Raw genomic sequence first — 19668 nt, forward strand, 5'->3', positions numbered from 1 at the left:
TACTCTCAACCAAACTGTCAAACCATCCAATGGCTGGTGTCATAACTAATCACATGTGCAGCATCATGGCAGTTGTAGGTTAAACAGAGGCCAAGATGGCAGCTTCCTTGGCTGAAAACGATAGGGGGGGGGGGGTTTACTTCCACTTTAAGGCACCACATAGGTGTGATCCCAGCCTAATTGACCTGAACAGACACAACCCCTATTTTTCTGCAGTACATGTGATGAAGGGTGTGTCCATTGTTGCTCAAGTGGGAGAGCAGAAAGAACATTTCCACTAAAAGAAAAGTTTTTCTAAGGCTGGGGTCACACTTCAATCGGATGCGGCTCGCAGCAGGGGTCTGATGCATTCCCTGTTCTCTGTTTCAGGGATGAACCGGGCCCAAATTTTTGCCTGAATTTGGACCTGAAAACAGAGACAAAGACACACAGGACTCCTGAGCAATTTGCTCTGCAGCTGCTCTGGAGATGTGTGAACCCAGCCTGAGGCATGTCCAAATAAAAATACTAAAGTAGAATTAGTATTGAGCTTTAATGTTACTTTCACTCTGCTCCTAAACATATAGCCTGTAACCTAAATATCTAAGTTCTAAATTCTAGTCATCACACAAAAAATGTAGCTTACTACCTCATGAGCCTAACACTAACCTAACCAATTAAATAAATCCCTAAGACCAAACTGATCCCTTCAGGAGAAGATTTACTATAGCTGGGTATGAATGGGCACTGACTTGGAAATACCATATAGCTGGGTATGAATGGGCACTGACTGGGAAATACCACGTAAAGATCTAAAAGTATAAGTTCCTTGCACTGACTACTTCTTCTTCCCTGTTCGACCAGTGTGCTACAGCTCTTACATAATATTCATTGTTTTCTCTGTGCTCTCTCTAGGTACAACAACTTGTTGAAGATATCAAACATATACTTGATCACAGTTTAGATGAATTAGACTGGATGGACAAAGAGACCAAAGAAGCTGCAAGAACAAAGGTGAACTGATCCCTAATTTGAACCATCTCAGTATTAATCCTAAAAATGTTTGTATGAGTTTAGAGAATCACGCTTCCCTAGCTGCAATAAACAACCAATACGTGCATATTAAAATCCCAATGTTAATTGCGTTCTATATTAGTATTATGGGGACTTGTGTACATGGACATTGAAAACTGAAGCACGTAAAAACATACCTCTGTGAAATGCTGTTTTAAAAACAACGCACGCATTTAGATTACTGTGAAGATGTGTTCAAAATACAACTGAAAATAATTAATCTTTTCTTAAAAAAAGTATTGTTCTTATGTTCAATAACCAGTTATAAAGGGCTTGTGAAAAGATGCAAGCCTTTCTGTGCTTCCAATGCATTTCAGATGTTCCTACTAGCACCAATGTAGTTAAAATCTGTATAGAACACGAGTGGATGAGTCCAGTAAGACCCAAAAAAAACAAAAAACATTGTACCTGCTTTATCGCATTCCAATTATATGACTCTCGTGGAGCTTTCAACAAGATTTATTAACGCCTGTAAGGGGTTAGCTCGGTAGCGGGGTGTGTGACCCCTTGGATGGGTTCACCACACACTGTATTTATACAGACTGGCAGTCGCAGAGGGTTGAAAACAACGTTTTTGGTTTATTTTTCCATCTTGCTGGAAAACAATTGCAAGCATCCAAACAGCATAAACAAAATCAAACATAAAATAAACCCTAGCCACTCTGGGCGTCTACCTTTCACACAGGAACCTACCCAGTGCTGGTTGTACAACAAAAAACAATAGTCTTTTGATTTTTATCACACAGAAAAATCACTCCTCTCCTCACCTCCTCAGAAGACTTTCAGTGCTGCTCTCCTACTCACAAAGCCTTAAGAATGATGCAGCCATTCAGTGGTAATCCTTTGGACTACTTATAGAGGCCTTAATTGCCTCATTCTGAACAGCTGGAGTCTTCCAACGGCCTCAAACCTTTCCTGGCTACATTTTTCAGCCGACGCCTAATAACAATTAATGTATTGTCTAACAAGGCAGAAATGTATGTTCCATTTGTGACAACACCCACAGATTTACCTGACTTCCTGTCACACGCCCATATACCTGAGTTCTAAGGCTGGATTCACACTTATGCATTTTAAGTGCTTTTTGAATTTTTGCAGATTTGCACTATAGTCCATTTAACATGGTTTCCTATGAAACACGTTCTGTAGTGCAAATCTGCATAGGTGTGAATCCAGCCATAATGCCGCATACACACAATCAGGTTTTTGCCCGGCCAAATCTCATCAGAATTCCGACAGAATCTAAACTCCTATGGAAATCACCGGAATTTCCGATGAAAAAACTCTGATGGGGCTACACACGATCGGAATATCCGATGGAAAAAGTCCGTCTGTACAAGGCATAAGAAGGCTAAATGACAGGGAGAGTCATATGATGAAAGTCTTCATGGTGAGCTGTACTCAAGATCTGTGACATAAATGGTTAAACATGCAGAAATAATTTAAACAACCGCAACAAATGATTTGTACACAGTGGATTATGTAGTGCTAAAAACAATTTAATCAGCAGTTCAAAGTGAGCAGCACACAGTGATTAATTCAGTTTAACGTCTCTAACTCAACCTGTTTTATTAATTCACATATAAATTGCTCAGGCCTGTATTAGGGTTGCTGTCTGTTTACTATAGGTATACTGCAGTATTTTTGGCTTAACGACCTTCTAACAGCAGTTAATTCAGTCTTTCAAGGAGCAGTCCCATTGGATTAAGCTGTTATACAGTTCTGGATAATTATGTTGATAAAGAGCTTTGCAGCCTCTTGTAATTTTAATTCCTGGTTATTCTTTTCATTTAGAAGAAAATCTCACTTCCCAGTGCTGCCATATTTCTATGGCCACGATAATGTCTAAAGCTTTCAATTTGGTTAGGTTCGCTACCAACCTTAAAACAGTTGAATAATATGATAATAAAGGGAAAAGATCTGGGATGCTGATAAAAGTCTAGCTTAAAGATATATTAAGGAAATTCTAACATTGCTGGACTTGCATAGTATGTTTGGGAAAAATACATCTCACATTCTTTACTATGTTAAATCGCAAAGCCATATATATATATATATATATATATATATATATATATATATATATATATATATATATATATATATATATATTTATTTTTTTAATTTGCATCATACTGAAAGAGTTGTGCATCTCTAAAACTGACAAAAATTTATAGAAAGTGTTTGTAGTTGTATGGCATTGGCAACTGCTACAAGAGCATGAAATGTCAAGCAATATTTAAATGGTGCTCATTCAGATCTATGCAATGTGTTAATATGTGTTGTGAAAAATAAATAGGTATACACATGGGCATCCGCAGGTAGGGTCAAGGGGGGGACAAGGCCCCCCCCCCTGGAATCAGGGATCAGCAAGGTGTCCGCCATAGGCGTGCGCATGGGTTGTACATGCCTGAAATCTGAGCCCTGTACATAGCACATGCCTAGAATCTACACCCTGTACATAGCACACTCCTGGAATCTGCATCCTGTACATAGCATATGCCTGGAATCTGCACCCTGTACATAGCATATGCCTGGAATCTGCACCCTGTACATAGCACATGCCTGGAATCTGTACCCTGTATATAGCATATGCCTGTAATAAAGTCTGCCGTTTCACCTTTAAAAATAAATACTTGCGAGTCGTGGCTAATCCCCCTCCCCTTTATGACATTGATGAAAGGCGCGGAGCATGGGTGACCTTAAAAAAGTTCTGCTGAGCATTGGCATACATTTTTAAGCCGTTGATGTGCATCAAAAGCTCCATTGAAATTAATGGTATTTCACTTCCAATGCAAAGTACTGAGCCCCTCACTTGGCATCTGACCCAATGTATAACATAATGTATAACCTATGCAGGTTGCCTATGTTTATATATTTTAATATTTTTTAAATGATAAACCTTTATCTTAAACTTAAACTTAAAAAATTCACACAATAAAGCAGAACAACATGCAATAATGCACACTGATAAAAGGTGTCAACACACAGTTGTCATGCATGTAGGTGGGAACTCATAGGTATAATTGTATCCTTTAGGAAGAAGACAGAAATAAGTAATTTCCTAATGTGATTTGTACCTTTGTTGAAACGTTTACGAAGGATATTTAAAAAGGCAATGCAAAATGCAGTAATGATATGCAAAATTTAATAAATCATAATAATTTAGTTTGTAGTCAGATAAGACTGTTTCTAATTGGTTGCCACGAATAACTGCACTTTAAATACAAATATTGCTATTTGAGTTATTTTGTTGACTTCAGAAGGAACCGGACAAATTTCGATCCTTCTATGGGCAAGCTGGTTGTACTGAGGTTGATCTGTCGATCAAATCCAGTACAACCAGCCTGCCAAGTTTTATTTGTTTAATCAGTGTCGGTGGCTATAGCAGCCAGAAATGATCCTTGTATTCTGGCGGCTGGGAAACCTACTCTTGTTGTCAGAATACAATCGATCTGCTGGAGAGATTCCATCATCAACACTGACTGTGTTGTTGGGGGTATCAAGCAATTTTCTTTCCTTCAACCTGTGGCTGAAGGAAAGACAATTGTATTATGTATGGCTTGCTTTAGCCTGAGTGTAGAGTCAAAAGCAAGATAAAGGCAAATGAAAGCAAAAGCAATTAAAGGAACATATTACCACCAAATTATTTTCACTGTCTTTGCTGACTCGTTTTTTTCTTTCACTATTTCTGTTACTGACCTGAAAAAAATATGTGACTGTCTCGTGTTTGGATACCTTCTAGGCACAAATTTGTTACATGTCAGTGACATGCTTGGTAGTAAAGAAATGGAAAGAATGACAGCCCCCAATGATACGCCATCTTAAATAAGTCAGAAACGTTTGGTTTACGTAGTTCTTACCTGATAAACTCCCTTAAATCAATGAAGAAGAAATGCAGGCGCTACCATTTCTGACCTCCTTCTGAAAATGCTAGTTAGGTGGCTATTAGGCAATACTACTAAGTTTAATATTCTTTCACTTACTGACCCTAAACAAGTAGGCTGATAAAGCAAGCAGAAGAAAATTCTGTTTCTGCAATTCTATTCAGGGTCAGTGACCCTGATCTTCCTAAAAGCTGTTAACAAAGTATTTCTCATTGGGGTATATTATTGAGCCAGCGTCATCACAAGAAAATCTATACATTTGTTGCAAGAAATAGGGTAATGTTGAGTTGGGATAGGACATGATAGATGTAGCACCCTGATGTTTAGGAAGGGTTGCTCCTAAATTCACCTGCCAGGTATAGCTACCTTGGCCCATTGTTAGGGATCAATTGATTTCAAGTCTGTAATTGCTGCACTCTTCTCTTTCGCTGCTAGGTGGCCGGGTACCTGGTGGCATTTGATACAAGAAGGGAATTGCAAGGTCAGGTTATGGGTATATGGGGTATCCCAGTGAATGGGCAGGGGTTTTCTTAAATCCCTTGGCCTGCTGGGAGAACCTATATATCTGGATGGAGTCAGGTGATCACTGTTCTGTGCCACCTGGATGGCTGTCTGGGTGGACGTGTGTTGTAATACCTGGGTTGCTAGGCCAGAGTTTGGGCCTATCCCTGGCACATCTGGCTGCTATGCTGTCTGAGGGCCTATCGAGAAGTAAGAGAGCAGTGCAAGGTTGGGCCTGTCCGCTAGGCCGTACACACGGTCGAACATGTCCGCTGAAACTGGTCCGCGGACCAGTTTCCGCGGACATGTCCGACCGTGTGTACGGCCTAGCGGACAGGTTTCCAGCGGACAAAAGTTTCTTAGCAAGCTAAAAAACGTGTCCGCTGGAAACATGTCCGTCGGACATGTCCGATGGTTAGTACACCTAATCGGACATGTGTGCTGGTTATGACGTGTAACCAGCGTCCCGAAATCCCGCGCATGCGTCGAATTGATTCGACGCATGCGTGGAAGCATTGCACTTCCGTGTTTGAGAACGTCGGTGTCTTCTACGTCACGGCGTTCTCTGTCTGCGGGGATTTTGGTCTGATGGTGTGTACACACATCAGACCAAAAGCTCCCAGGAGACATGTCCAATGAAAACGGTCCGCGGACCGTTTTCATCGGACATGTCTCCTCGTGTGTACGGGTCCTTGCAGTCCAACCAGAATTGACGGTTCTTCTGGCTGGAGAACCTGTCACGGTCGGAGGTAGAGGGGAAGCTGTCGCCACTAAGGGACCATCCACTTTATTACCAGGGACCACAGTGAGTAGCTAAAGCAAGTACCGGAGCAGTATTCTCACCAACCAGGGACGGTGAAGAATCAGGAAACTTCAGTGGGTATCAAGCCAGGGACCTATCCAGCGGAGGTGATGCCCAGCCAGCCTTGTGTGTCAAGCCAGGAACCAAGAAGGCCAGTGGGGTGAAGCTTGAGAAATATTTTGAGTGCCAAGCTAGGGACCCAGCAGAGAAGCAAGGGTGACGCTTGAGGAAGATACTACAGTGAAGATTGGAGGAGCTCATGGGATTCAGTGGCAGTTAATAATCTAGTCTAGTAAGAGAGACTGGGAGCTCAGTGAGCTGAAGAGCTACAACAAGTGATTGTAGTGGAAGTTAAGGATCTGTCGCACCTTGTGTTAGAAACTTGTAAAGACTGTTGCCATAGAAGACAGCATTCCTACACATGCAGGTGTGGCGTCTTGCTGGAGGCCTTTCCTTGCATGGCTGTCCTCCTGTTGAAGTCTTGTAGTCTGCCAATTAACATTGCAACTACTTAACGGTGTCCTGGCCCTAACCCTCTCCCCCAGTTCTGTTAAGAGAAATAAAAATCTCTTTGCATTCAAGAAATGTCTGGCACCCAATGAATCTACCTTGCATTACACCCGCTATGCATTACAACACACCACATACAGAAGGATGTCAGTTATCTTTGGCCCTGGAGGTCTTCATTAGGCTGAAGGAGGCCGGAGACCTTGCTACATACATATGCCAAAATATCAATAAATATTTTCCTTATGGTGAACATAAACATGTTTTAAGATGAACATGACATGAACAGGTTACAGGATGTAGTTATTTCAAGTAACAAAGTTACCCGACTATCGGAGTGACAAGGTTGACGCCTGTTTGGCTGGTATACAATACCAAATCATTATGAGGGTGACATGTCAGCCAATAGATATACCATTCAGAAGGTTAAATGTATTCCTATGTGTGCGTTATTAGTGCTGAGAACGATATGGAGTATTTTGTAAAATTTAAGTCCACTTTATTTTTACTATGAGAAAAATAGGACATACCTGGTAATGCAATTTATAAGGAGAATAAAGTCTCCCTGGCTAATATATATATATATATATATATATATATATATATATATATATATATATATATATATATATATATATATGTATACAGTATTTATACAGTATATATATATATATATATATATATATATATATATACTTATATACTAAGTGCAGACACCTTGTGGTACCTGCAAGTACCTGGATTAGTCGTCAAATTTATCCCTGTGTCCACAAATCCAGCGGTGTCTTCAACCGAGCCAATTTTTCAATCGGCTTTTGGGTGCTGCCACCACCATCTCAGCTAAGGAAAACTGGCAGTGAAGCCTTGAATCACAGGCAGTTCCCTACTGGACTTTCTGAATGGCCTGGCAGCAGAAGAAGGAGGTGGGGGGCCAAAGTTCTGACTGAGTACGCCGTGGCAAGATCAGCCAGAAGTGGGAGCAGATACTTGTCAAAACCAGGTATCTGCTCCTCCCAAAAGGTGCCAAATGTGGCAGCAGAAGAGGGGGGGGGTGGCAAACAAGTGGAGCTTTTGGATGGAGCTCCGCTTTAACACATATGCTTACATCAATCACAGGGTGCTGAATTTCTGCATGCATATTGTCAGAGAAACAGGACTAAGTTAACTTTGTTTTAGCTCTAGATTTGGTTACCATACTGATTTCTCTTGACAGTTAAAACACATGATGGTGATGATTGGGTACCCAGATTTTGTTCTGTTGAAGCCAGAGGCCATGGATAAAGAGTATGAAGTGAGTTTCATTGTTTACAATTTGCAGTTATAGTGTTTCTTAAAACTGTACTGAGATATATAATAGGAATATGAGTGCTCATTGCTGCATTATTTTTTCAAGACCACTCTCATATAATACAGTGGGGGAAATTAATCATTGCTAATGCAGCAAAATGTCATAATACATGTGAATTTTGTACAAAAATTTATGAAAATTTCTATAAATTTGTGGAATTGGCTTAAATGCCATAATCAATTTGTTTCAAAGTTCAAATTAGTGCAAGCATGACCGTTCCCACAACCTTTACATCCCAACAGATAATGCAGTCAGAGGAGTGACGAGAAAAGGAGTTATGATATGCAGAATCGAAGCATTGCGGACAACGATGAGATCGGGTGTCAGAGGATGTTCATCCCCTGACACCCGTTATCTCATAGGGATTAATTTATGTCCCTTTTTCATCTGTAAACAGATGGATGAAAAAGCAGACATACGGTACGCATGTGTGAAAGGGGCCTAAGGCTCAAAGGCCTGGAAAGTTGTGTTTGACATCTGAATGGATTTTTGCTTAGTGCCACAGTTTAATAACTTTTAGTACTGATTGTTTTACATTAAAGCAATAATGTTACTAAAGTAAAAGTGCAAAGAAGGGAGTACTTACCTTACCGACTATTGGACACCAGTAGGAAAAACTCACTTGAAGTCTCTTCATAAACCCACACCATGGCAATGAAGGAGTTGACAGGAGGATTCATTGAGCAGGGCAGAAGACCAGGAGACTCTCTCAGAAGTGTTGATTTCTGGAGAGAATTCAGGCTGTGATTTTCCTGCATTAGAGCAGCAATGGATAGATAAGTAATCCCAGATGATGATCTATTGTCTTTGGTTGCAAAGAAATGCCAAATGGCCAAGAGCTCTTGCGGGCATTCCAAACAGGCGGATAAGTAATCTTCCCCAGACAGTGCTTTGCCCATAGATACGTTGCTCTGATAGAATTCATATAGATCATACCTAGCATCATCTAACGTCTACAAGCCACTTTAAAACATAATAATAAGCTATAAGTCTTTGGAACAAAACTTACAGTTCACACTAGCAAACATGAAATAAAGTAAATAAATCCATAATACTTTTGTTCTGGTTGGTTGCATGATTCTCATATCCGTATTCTTCTTCTAGTTTGATGTTAACGAAAAGACGTATTTCCAAAATATCCTAAACAGCATAAGGTTCAGCATCAAACAATCAGTGAAGAAGATCCGTCAAGAAGTTGATAAATCTGCGTATGTATAAAGGTTTTGAACTTGTTGTATGTTTGGCTCCTGCAGTCATAAAAGTGTTTAGCCATTTTTATTGGGACAGTGGTAAAGCATCTTTTAGCCAATATGCCCCGTACACACGGTCGGAATTTCCGACAAGAAAAGTCCGATGTGAGCTTTTAGTTGGAAATTCCGACCGTGTATAAGCTCCATCGGACTTTTCCTGTCGGAATTTCCACCAATAAAAATTTGAGCGCTGGTTCTCAAATTTTCCTTCGAAAAAAATTCCAATTCCAATCGTCTGTAGCAATCCCGATGCGCAAAATACAGACGCATGCTCAGAAACAATTTGACGCATGCTCGGAAGCAATGAACTTCATTTTCTCGGCTCGTCGAGATGGATAAAAGTGATGCTGCTGTCTTCATGCAGTGTGCAAAATCCTGGTGTACCCCTCCATCGGTTGTGCTGCATTTATTTATTTGTTGCTTCATTCATTCACTGGTTGGTCTCTGCCCCGCAGATATTGTTATTCTATTTTTGCATTGTCACATCTAGGAAAGTGTGGGGAGTGCTGGCAGCTGTCTATTTTATTTTAATTCAATGTATTCATTTATTTAGGATTAGTTTTAGCAGCTCACAAGGTTTTTTACTTAACCAATCAGAATTCACTTTGCTAAACTCAAACCAGATGATGGATTATGATTGTTGGCTGTGGGTTACTGCACATAAAGTGTCACTAAACCCACATCATAAAAAAACGGTCAATAAATGGTGTATTACATGCTGTTCATACTCACTCAGTCACTATGAGATTTGTTTTCTGTATTCTGCAAAAAAAACTGGTTGATCCTGCTGTTCTCAATTTCTGCCTTCTGTTCCTGTCACCACTACAGTTGGGGATTTTGCAGCGGTGGTGGCAGCTCTGTACATGCTCAGTTCTCCGTAAGTTTATTTGCTGAGCATTTCCTCCCTATCACATTTGAGCAGCCGATGTGACTATAGAGTCACACATGTGGGTATTTACAGTACACAATGATAAATGACAGTCCATGCCCTCCCTCCTCCATACCCACTAACCAGCTAAACACAATAGGGGCGGGATATTACATTTAGATTGATGAAGGCTTCACCTCCCTTTTATTCTAAAACAGAGGCTGGAGGGGCGCGATACGGCTTGTTACTGGCAGAAATCCACCCACATCATGTTATTGCCAAAAAATAATAAACAATTTAAAACAGTATATCAGTATCATTTATTTATTTTTACATAAGGCTGTTTTTTTTTAACATGTGACCAGCAGCAGAAGCTCCTCCTGCTTATGTTTCCCTGCAGACAGGATGGGAAAGAGCTTGGTGATGTGACAGCTGTATATCGATTGGGAAGAAAGTACTTAGAAGTTTTTTCTAAAAACAGTGCCATTATCCCCGTACAGAAATAGAGGGGACAATATAAATGAAACAGTGTGCATTTAGTATCAATTTAAATATAACTACTCCTCAGTGAGTAAGGAAGGTAATTATTCAAACTTGTGTAAAAGGTGATGTATTAAGGGCAATGATCCTGTGGGGCACCAAATACTTAATTTTACAGTTTTAGGGTGGCATGCGTTTTGATACAGTAAATAAAATGTAGTATTAATGTCGGTTTATTATATTTAACAGGTGGTTGCTTCCTCCTCAAGCCTTGAATGCCTACTATCTTCCAAACAAAAACCAAATGGGTGAGCCTTCAGCACTCTCAGCTGATTACTACCTTTTTTTTCACACTATTTATACATAATACCTTATACTAAAGGGACCCTAAGTGTTTATTTTTTAACCCTCAGTGTTTCCCGCTGGAATCCTGCAACCCACACTTTACGATCCAGATTTCCCACAGTAAGTGAGTCTTTGGCGATCCAAAATTAAAAGCATAAATGAGACATGCATGCAGTGTTCAGAACATTACAGCAACATTTTCAGCAGTTCTCTTTTCCATAAAAGTATATTTCCTGAACATAACAGACATGCAAAGGGGAGATTGCAAATGCATTAGTATAATAAATTAGAGATCGAAAGTAAACCATGCAGCATGCCCTTATTTCACTTTTTGAGGATGAAAATATTGCATATGAATATATAGTATTGTAAACTTGGTTTGTATGTGAACTGCGGGTGAGGAAGAGACAACAGTACCAATACTTTACATTTTAGAAAGATTATCATTTTGAAAGGAAAGACTACTACCAAGTGGTTGTAAATGGTATTGCAACTGTATATGAAACAATACTTCTGGATTTGTAGAGGCAAGCAATTTTAAAGCCCTCATAAACATGTCAGTGAGTTGTATAAGTTTATAGCAAAGTATGATTTAACGCTTAATAATATACAGTGGGTAGAGAAAAGAATCACTTCCCTTTAAAATAATCACATTTTGTTGCTTTTCAGCTGGACATGAAGACAGACACAGTTTTTGTTTTATCCACATGTATTTACTCAGTGCAACTTTTAACATCCAAGTGAAAGATATAACACCAAAATTTAAAAAAGATAAAAAATAATATAAATTTTAAAACAGAATCAGAGTTGGAATAAGGATCACCCCCTTTAATTATTTGACCTTTGGAAGATTTAGCCCCCTTCCTGACCAGACAATTTTTTGCAATACAGCACAATGTTATTTTACTTGACAATTGAGCGGTCGAGTGATGCTGTACCCAAATAAAATGTATGTCCTTTTCCCCCCCACAAATAGAGCTTTCTTTTGGTGGTATTTGATCGCCTTTTGCGCTATAAACAAAAAAAGACCGTCAATTTTTTAAAATAAAAAAACAATATTTTTTACTTTCTGCTATAAAACACATCCAATAAAAAACATGAACAAATCAAATCTCTTTATCAATCAAGCCCAATATGTATTCTACTACATATTTTTGGTAAAAATAAATCCCAATAAGCAAACATTGATCAGTTAGCGCAAAAGTTGTAGCGTCTACAAACTATGGGATGATTTTTTTTTTTAAATAGTAATGGCAGAGATTAGCAACTTATAGCAGGAGTGCAATAGGACACTAACTGACACTTTTGATACTTTTTGGGGGCCAGTGACACTAATACAGTGATCAGTGCTAAAAAATATGCACCGTCACTGTACTAATGGCTGACACTGGCAGGGAAGGGGTTAACCTCAGGGACAATGTGCCTGTTTGCCTAGCCAATGCTTATGTACTGTGTGGGAGGTGCTTTGACTAGGGGAAGGCGCCGATCGATGTTCCTGCTTTGCAGGAATACAGGATCAATGACTTCCTTCCTGACAGAATGATAATCTGACTACATAGGCAGATTACCGTTCTGCCTCTCTGCCTAATTATTGGCGGGTGCCGGCACCGATACCATCCTGCAACATAGGAGTTAACATCCATACCTCAGGAGTACCTCCAATTTGGTAGACAGAGTTGGGTGCAACCACCAGCACAACCTCACCCACAGCTGCTACACATGGGACACTTGGTTGGAACAGTGGGGGGCCACTTTCTATTCCATCATTGTTCCATTGGGACACTGGGTGTTTTCTCATTGCATGGCTACTGTTGCTGACAACATGGCGGACCTTATAATTATTGACTGTCCTCTCTGAACAATGTGATTCCTCTGTGATAAGTGCCCCGATGAAGGGATGGGCTGTGCCCTGAAAACGCATTGGGCCCCTTGGACCACTGCACGGAATCGATTACAGTCATACATACGTGTTATTTTTACCTGCTTTGGTGATGCTATACACCAGTTTTTATATATTCTTATACAATAAATGTATATATTTTACTATACTGCCTCAATTATTTGCCGGCAAAGTCCCAATTGTACCGAGAGGTACTTTTTGCTCCATAGTTACATATGTGGTCAGTGTAGTGCTCTCCTATATCTGTGGTCAGTGTAGTGCTCTCCTATATCTGTGGTCAGTGTAGTGCTCCCTTTTATCTGTAGTCAGTGTAGTGCTCTCCTATATCTGTGGTCAGTGTAGTGCTCCCTTTTATCTGTAGTCAGTGTAGTGCTCCGTTACATCTGTGGTCATTGTAGTGCCACCTTGCATCTGTGGAAACAAAAGAGGAAAAACGGAGGGCGCACCGACCTAGTGTGATACTGATTGGTAGATTTTATTAAATAAATAAAAACAAATCATAATACTCACAAAAGGAGTGTTAAAAACAGGCCTTGAATCACAATGCAGCAAAGAACCAACACCATCGGCATAGCACGATATTGTTTCGATCCGTGACCGTGGCTAGGGCTGACGCGTTTCAGGGGAGAACCCCTTTCCTCAGAGCTAAAAGGTCTGAGTTGCTATTGAGTTTCACCTTTTCTTCAAACATCTTTCCAAAAAATACCGGAGCGCAGGAGATTTGTTTTTGTATTTACCTTGCATCTGTGGTCAGTGTAGTGCCACCTTACATCTGGGGTCAGTGTAGTGCTCCCCCACATCTGTGGTCAGTGTAGTGCTCCCTTACATCTCTGGTCAGTGTAGTGCTCAGTTACATCTGTGGTCAGTGTAGTGCTCAGTTACATCTGTGGTCAGTGTAGTGCTCAGTTACATCTGTGGTCAGTGTAGTGCTCAGTTACATATGTGGTCAGTGTAGTGATCTGTTACATCTGTGGTCAGTGTAGTGATCTATTACATCTGTGGTCAGTGTAGTGCCCCCCCACATCTGTGGTCAGTGTAGTGCCCCCCCACATCTGTGGTCAGTGTAGTGCTCCGTTACATCTGTGGTCAGTGTAGTGAACTATTACATCTGTGGTCAGTGTAGTGCCCCCCTACATCTGTGGTCAGTGTATTGCTCCGTTACATCTGTGGTCAGTGTAGTGATCTATTACATCTGTGGTCAGTGTAGTGCCCCCCTACATCTGTGGTCAGTGTAGTGCTCTGTTACATCTGTGATCAGTGTAGTGATCTATTACATCTGTGGTCAGTGTAGTGATCTATTACATCTGTGGTCAGTATAGTGATCTATTACATCTGTGGTCAGTATAGTAATCTATTACATCTGTGGTCAGTGTAGTGCCCCCCCCCCCACATCTGTGGTCAGTATAGTGTTCCCTTAAATCTGAGGTTAGCGTGTGCCACCTTACATTGGTGGTCAATGAAGTGCCCCCTTACATTAGTTGTTAGTGGAACAGTACCCCGTTACAATGGTTTCTTGTCCAAGAAGAAAGGCTACACTGGTCCCACACAGCAGTATCTGTTAAATGACAGCCCAAAAAATATGCATGCTTTGTCAAGCTGGAACTTCACCACTACTCACTTTCCAAAGCTGATAAAGACTGCTCTACAGTAGCAGAATGGTTACACAACATTTGCACTACGTATATTTGTGTTTCACATATACAGTATTCTGTTGTAATGTGACAGATATGTCTATCTACAGGTCTTTAAACTATGGAGGTATAGGAACCATTATTGGACATGAACTCACACATGGGTATGATGACTGGGGTAAATATCTCACTTTTCTTAACACAAACCATGTATCACACTAGTCATAACAAACATATATGTACTGTATATTTTCCTGTTTTGGTATGTACAGTATATGGTGAATTAAAGTTTTATAAAGTAGAATAGAACACACAAATACATTAAAGGTAAAAAAAAAAAAAAAATCCTTCTAAACATAAAGTTGCTTATCTATTTATCTGAATAATCTGTATATTTGTATTAGTTGTGTACTTTTATGCTGTCCATGGAGATTCACTGCCCTATATGTATTCTGTACCCCAATATTTATTGGCAGGTGGCCAGTATGACTCATTTGGGAACCTCATTCACTGGTGGACAGAAGAATCATACAGCAAGTTCCTCAAGAAGGCAGAGTGCATTGTAGATTTATATGAAAACTTCACTGTTTACAATCAGAGGGTAAGGGCTTATATTATTATGTGTATCTTACTGTAATAATTGGCACTAGACTCTTAATGCAATGTCCAGATCTTGAAGAGATCTACAATTGCCTTGCAATGTACATTTTATGTTCGTAGTGCTAGATATCACTATAGGCCACTCAGTGCCGGCCCAAGACATGGTGCTGCCTGGGACCAAGAATGAAATGCTGCCCCCCCTGCTTTACCTTTGTTTTAGCTGCACTTTTCGGCCGCCAGCGGGGAGTTTTGGTGGTGCGGTTACAGCGGGTCTCTCTCTCTGGTGGTGCGGGTACAGTGTGACTCCCTCTCTGGTTGGTGCGGGTACAGTGTGGCTCTCTGGTTGGTGCGGGTGCAGCGTGGCTCTCTAGTTGGTGCGGGTACAGTGTGGCTCTCTGGTTGGTGCGGGTACAGCGTAACTCTCTGGTTGGTGCGGGTACAGCGTAACTCTCTGGTTGGTGCGGGTACAGCGTGGCTCTCTGGTTGGTGCGGGTACAGCGTAACTCTCTGGTTGGTGCGGGTACAGCGTAACTCTCTGGTTGGTGCGGGTACAGCGTGGCTCTCTGGTTGGTGCGGGTACAGCGTGACTCTCTGGTTGGGGCGGGTACAGCGTGGCTCTCTGGTTGGTGCAGGTGCAGCGTGGCTCTCTGGTTGGTGCGGGTACAGCGTGGCTCTCTGGTTGGTGCAGGTACAGCATGACTCTCTGGTTGGTGCGGGTATAGCGTGGCTCTCTGGTTGGTGCAGGTACAGCATGACTCTCTGGTTGGTGCGGGTATAGCGTGGCTCTCTGGTTGGTGCGGGTACAGTGTGGCTCTCTGGTTGGTGCGGTAACAGCGTGACTCTCTGGTTGGTGCGGGTACAGTGTGGCTCTCTGGTTGTGTGGGTACAGCATGGCTCTCTGGTTGTGTGGGTACAGCATGGCTCTCTCTGGCTTGCCCCAGCATGAGCACAGTATTCTCATTTTTCCTTTTGTAACCCCCCCCAGCAGAGCGCTTGCATGCTGGGGGCTTTAGCATGGTGTCTGTGGACACGCTGCGGCCGCCACTCTTAAGGGACTACATTTCCCATGATGCCCCCAGTCCCCAGAGTCTTCTGATTGGCCCTCTGCTGTGGCCAATCATGGCGAGGAAAGCAGGAAGCAAGGCGGCGGCATGGCGAGTCCAATTGGAGCCACTCTCTTTCTTCTAGCTCCAGCTGACAGAGAGGGGGAGGGGGCGATTGGGGGAGCTATAGAGTACAGACAGCACGCGGTTCTCCTCTCCCTGTCACGGCTCGGTGCAGGTAACCCACAGGTGCACTGCTCTGCACCTGTGGATCAGTTTAAAAGCAGCCCAGTAACCACTTACCTTTAATAACAGTCTTCTATTCTATTCCATTCCAGAGCAGGAGGTCGCGGGCCACATCAGAAGGCTCCACTGGCCACATGTGGCCCCCGGGCCACTGGTTGGGCACCCCTACAATAGACAATGGATGAGTTGTAGGATACGGGTACATGTGACCTAAAGCCTCGTACACACGATCAAATATCTGATGGAATCTAATCCAATAGATTTTTTTGTCGGATATCCTATGAAGCAGTCAAAAATCCGACCGTGCCAAAACGCGGTGACGTAAAACACTACGAGAAAAATTAAGTTCAATGGTTTTGAGCATGCGTCAACTTGATTCTGAGCATGCGTGGATTTTTGACTGATGGACTTCCACACAGACAATCGTTTTTTTATCGGATTGGAAAAATTTAAAAAACGTTCTATTTTTTTTCACCGATGAAAAAAAAAACGATGGGGCCCACACACAATCGGTTTGTCCGATGAAAACAGTTCATCGGTCTGTTTTCATCGGACAAACCGGTCGTCTGTACAGGGCTTAAGAGTACGGGGAGTGGAGTGGTAACACCAATTGGCAGAGCCAGACCCTGCATATGAAAAATTTGCTCTCAAGCCCTCGGAAATTACTATTTTTAAGAATGTGCAATGAGAGTGAGAAAGTAAAAGCTATTACAAGGGAGTAAGGGAAAGGAAGGCATTAATGGGTGGGGTGGGGTTGTGGTATGAAGAGGATGTGGATAGGGTGAGAAGAACCCAGAAGGAAAATCATACCAGGTGGAAATAACAAGCGGTTAGGGGGACAAAGAGGGAAAAAAATGATGAGGTGGGGGAGTGTAGCAGGCTCGCAGTGAGCTGAAAGGAGGGAACATCCCACAAAACCCTCCTGCCACATCCAAATCTTGGGCCATGCGGATTCTTTGACTCTTCTGAACAGTGTCAGGGGTTGTTTCTATGGCTTGGTTCACATCCACAGTATGTGTGTTGAGAGTGCACACAAAATTGCGCACTTTCCCCATGCACAGTAATGCACTGCCCTTTAGCAGACTCACAGGGGTGCCATTAATACTAAATAGCATCCCCACACATTGGCAACCATGCACATTTTCACGCTTGCCAAATTTCAGTGTGGCAAAATTTTACAAAAGGGTCAGTTACTTCTTACTTCATGTTTCTTGTAGATATGGCAGCCCATTGAAATGAATAGGTCTGCGCATGCAAAGATGTAACCAAAGCTTAAAATGTCACCCTCTCACAGGCAAATGACATGACTATGGTAAAACAGATGTCCCCAATCCTTATCAATTACCTGCTAGGTCATTCTAAACCAAAACTCTTGAGATACAGTACCTGCCAATAATCAGTTGACAGTTTTTGTATCTACGGAACCACTTAATTATAATAGGACTCCAGCCATAACAAATGGGGCAATATCCCAATCAGCCACAGTGATCTCTATGTCCCGAATTTCCAGTTAATCCACAGTAACTGAAACACGGTTGCAATGTCACCGATTGGTCTTAACCATTAGACTAGCCATGAGTTTTACCACCTCCAAAGACTACAACTGCCATGCTGGTATGATGTTCAAAATAATAACCATGCCAAAATTAGGGTTGATGGGAAATTCCTTCTTAGTCCATTGACCACCAAATGGATTTGCAGCTCTCCATCCCTTTCTGAAATCTCTCAAGGACCTATCATTTAAGCAATCAGGTAAAAGTTTGCAACACACCAGCTCAACATTAACCCTTTCAAAACTTGTCTTCCCTCTTCACCTAGTCATGCATGCTTTTCGTCTGTTTTTTATTTATTTATTTTTGCTCTTGGCCTATCTCTCTGAAAGCATGTAAGGAGCAGCACATACTAAGAATACATGTTCTATCCTCATTTTCTAGCAATCCTGTCCCTGACCAATTTGCTCCAGTGTCAGGATCACAAGTGTGACATTAGCTTAAGTTGGGTGTACTAAGAAACAGTGGGCTAGATTCACATAGATTAGCAGATCTTTAGATCCGCGTAATCTATGTGATTTACGATCCGCCGGTGCAATTTAGCGAGGCTAGTGCAGTATTCACAAAGCACTTACCTCGAAAATTGCACCGTCGGATCGTAACTCCCCCGGCGGAATTCAAATTCCGCGGCTAGGGGGAGTGTACAATTTAAATCAGGCGCGTTCCCGCGCCGATTTAACTGCGCATCCGCCGCAGGCGAAATTTCCCAGTGCGCATGCTCCAAATGACGTCGTTAGGACGTCATTGTTTTCGGCGGCAACGTCAATTGCGGCCATCCGTATTCCAGACCGACTTACGCAAACGGCGTAAAAATTTGAAACTCGGCGCGGGAACGACGGCCATACTTAACATTAGCTACCCCTCATATAGCAGGGGTAACTATCCGCCGGAAAAAGCCGAACGCAAACGACGTAAAAAAAAAGCGACGGGCGGGCGTTCGTTTCTGAATCGGCGGTTCTCCTCATTTGCATATCCGACGTGTAAAAGACCGAGGCGACACCTAGCGGCCGGCGGGAGATTGCAGCCTAAGATCCGACGGTGTAAGTCACTTACACCAGTCGGATCTAAGGGAGATCTATGCGGAACTGATTCTTATGAATCAGTCGCATAGATCCGACCAGATGGACTCCGCCGTCGTATCTCTTCGTGAATCTGGCCCACTGTATTTTTTCATTGTAGCCAAGCAGCATGCTTTACTGGCAAGTAGTCATTGTAGTGCTCCCCTACATCTGTGGTCAGTGTAGTGCTCCTCTACATTAAAGATGGTACCCTCATGAGAGTGAAGACTCGTTCACACCAGATGTGCATGAAAACTGATGAGAAAACCATGAAGATTTCACTTGCAGAGACATCACTTTCACATCAGTCTACATCAGTTTTTATGCACTTTTCGGCGAGTTTTTATGCACGTTGACATCAGTTTTCATATGTGTCACTTATGTGCCCTATTCACGCCAATGTTGATGTAATTTCAGTTTTTTTTTCCTGTGCAGAAAACTGCATATGCCTTGCAGATTCCCGTGCAGAAAAAAATCTGCACCTGATACTGTTTTTTTTTTTCTCATGCCCTTACTGAGCAGGTGCCAAAAAACTGATGTTCCTGCACCATGGTGTGAACAAGGCCTAAACCTACAAATATTCACAAATAGGTAGATTC

The 19668-nt window shown here is 41.9% G+C and overlaps 1 protein-coding gene across 1 annotated transcript in view; it reads left to right on the top strand.

The window, feature by feature from the left end:
• The window catches only part of ECEL1 (endothelin converting enzyme like 1), a 153504-nt gene that overhangs the window by 113746 nt on the left and 20090 nt on the right, over positions 1-19668 (top strand). The window contains exons 8-14 of the mRNA XM_040349682.1: positions 895-993; positions 7964-8041; positions 9203-9306; positions 10946-11004; positions 11110-11161; positions 14683-14750; positions 15049-15173. Coding sequence (XP_040205616.1) covers positions 895-993; positions 7964-8041; positions 9203-9306; positions 10946-11004; positions 11110-11161; positions 14683-14750; positions 15049-15173 — 585 coding nt within the window. The remainder of the gene's footprint in view (positions 1-894; positions 994-7963; positions 8042-9202; positions 9307-10945; positions 11005-11109; positions 11162-14682; positions 14751-15048; positions 15174-19668) is intronic.

This window comes from Rana temporaria, chromosome 4 (genome assembly GCF_905171775.1).
Source record: "Rana temporaria chromosome 4, aRanTem1.1, whole genome shotgun sequence".
NCBI classification, from domain to species: Eukaryota; Metazoa; Chordata; class Amphibia; order Anura; family Ranidae; genus Rana; species Rana temporaria.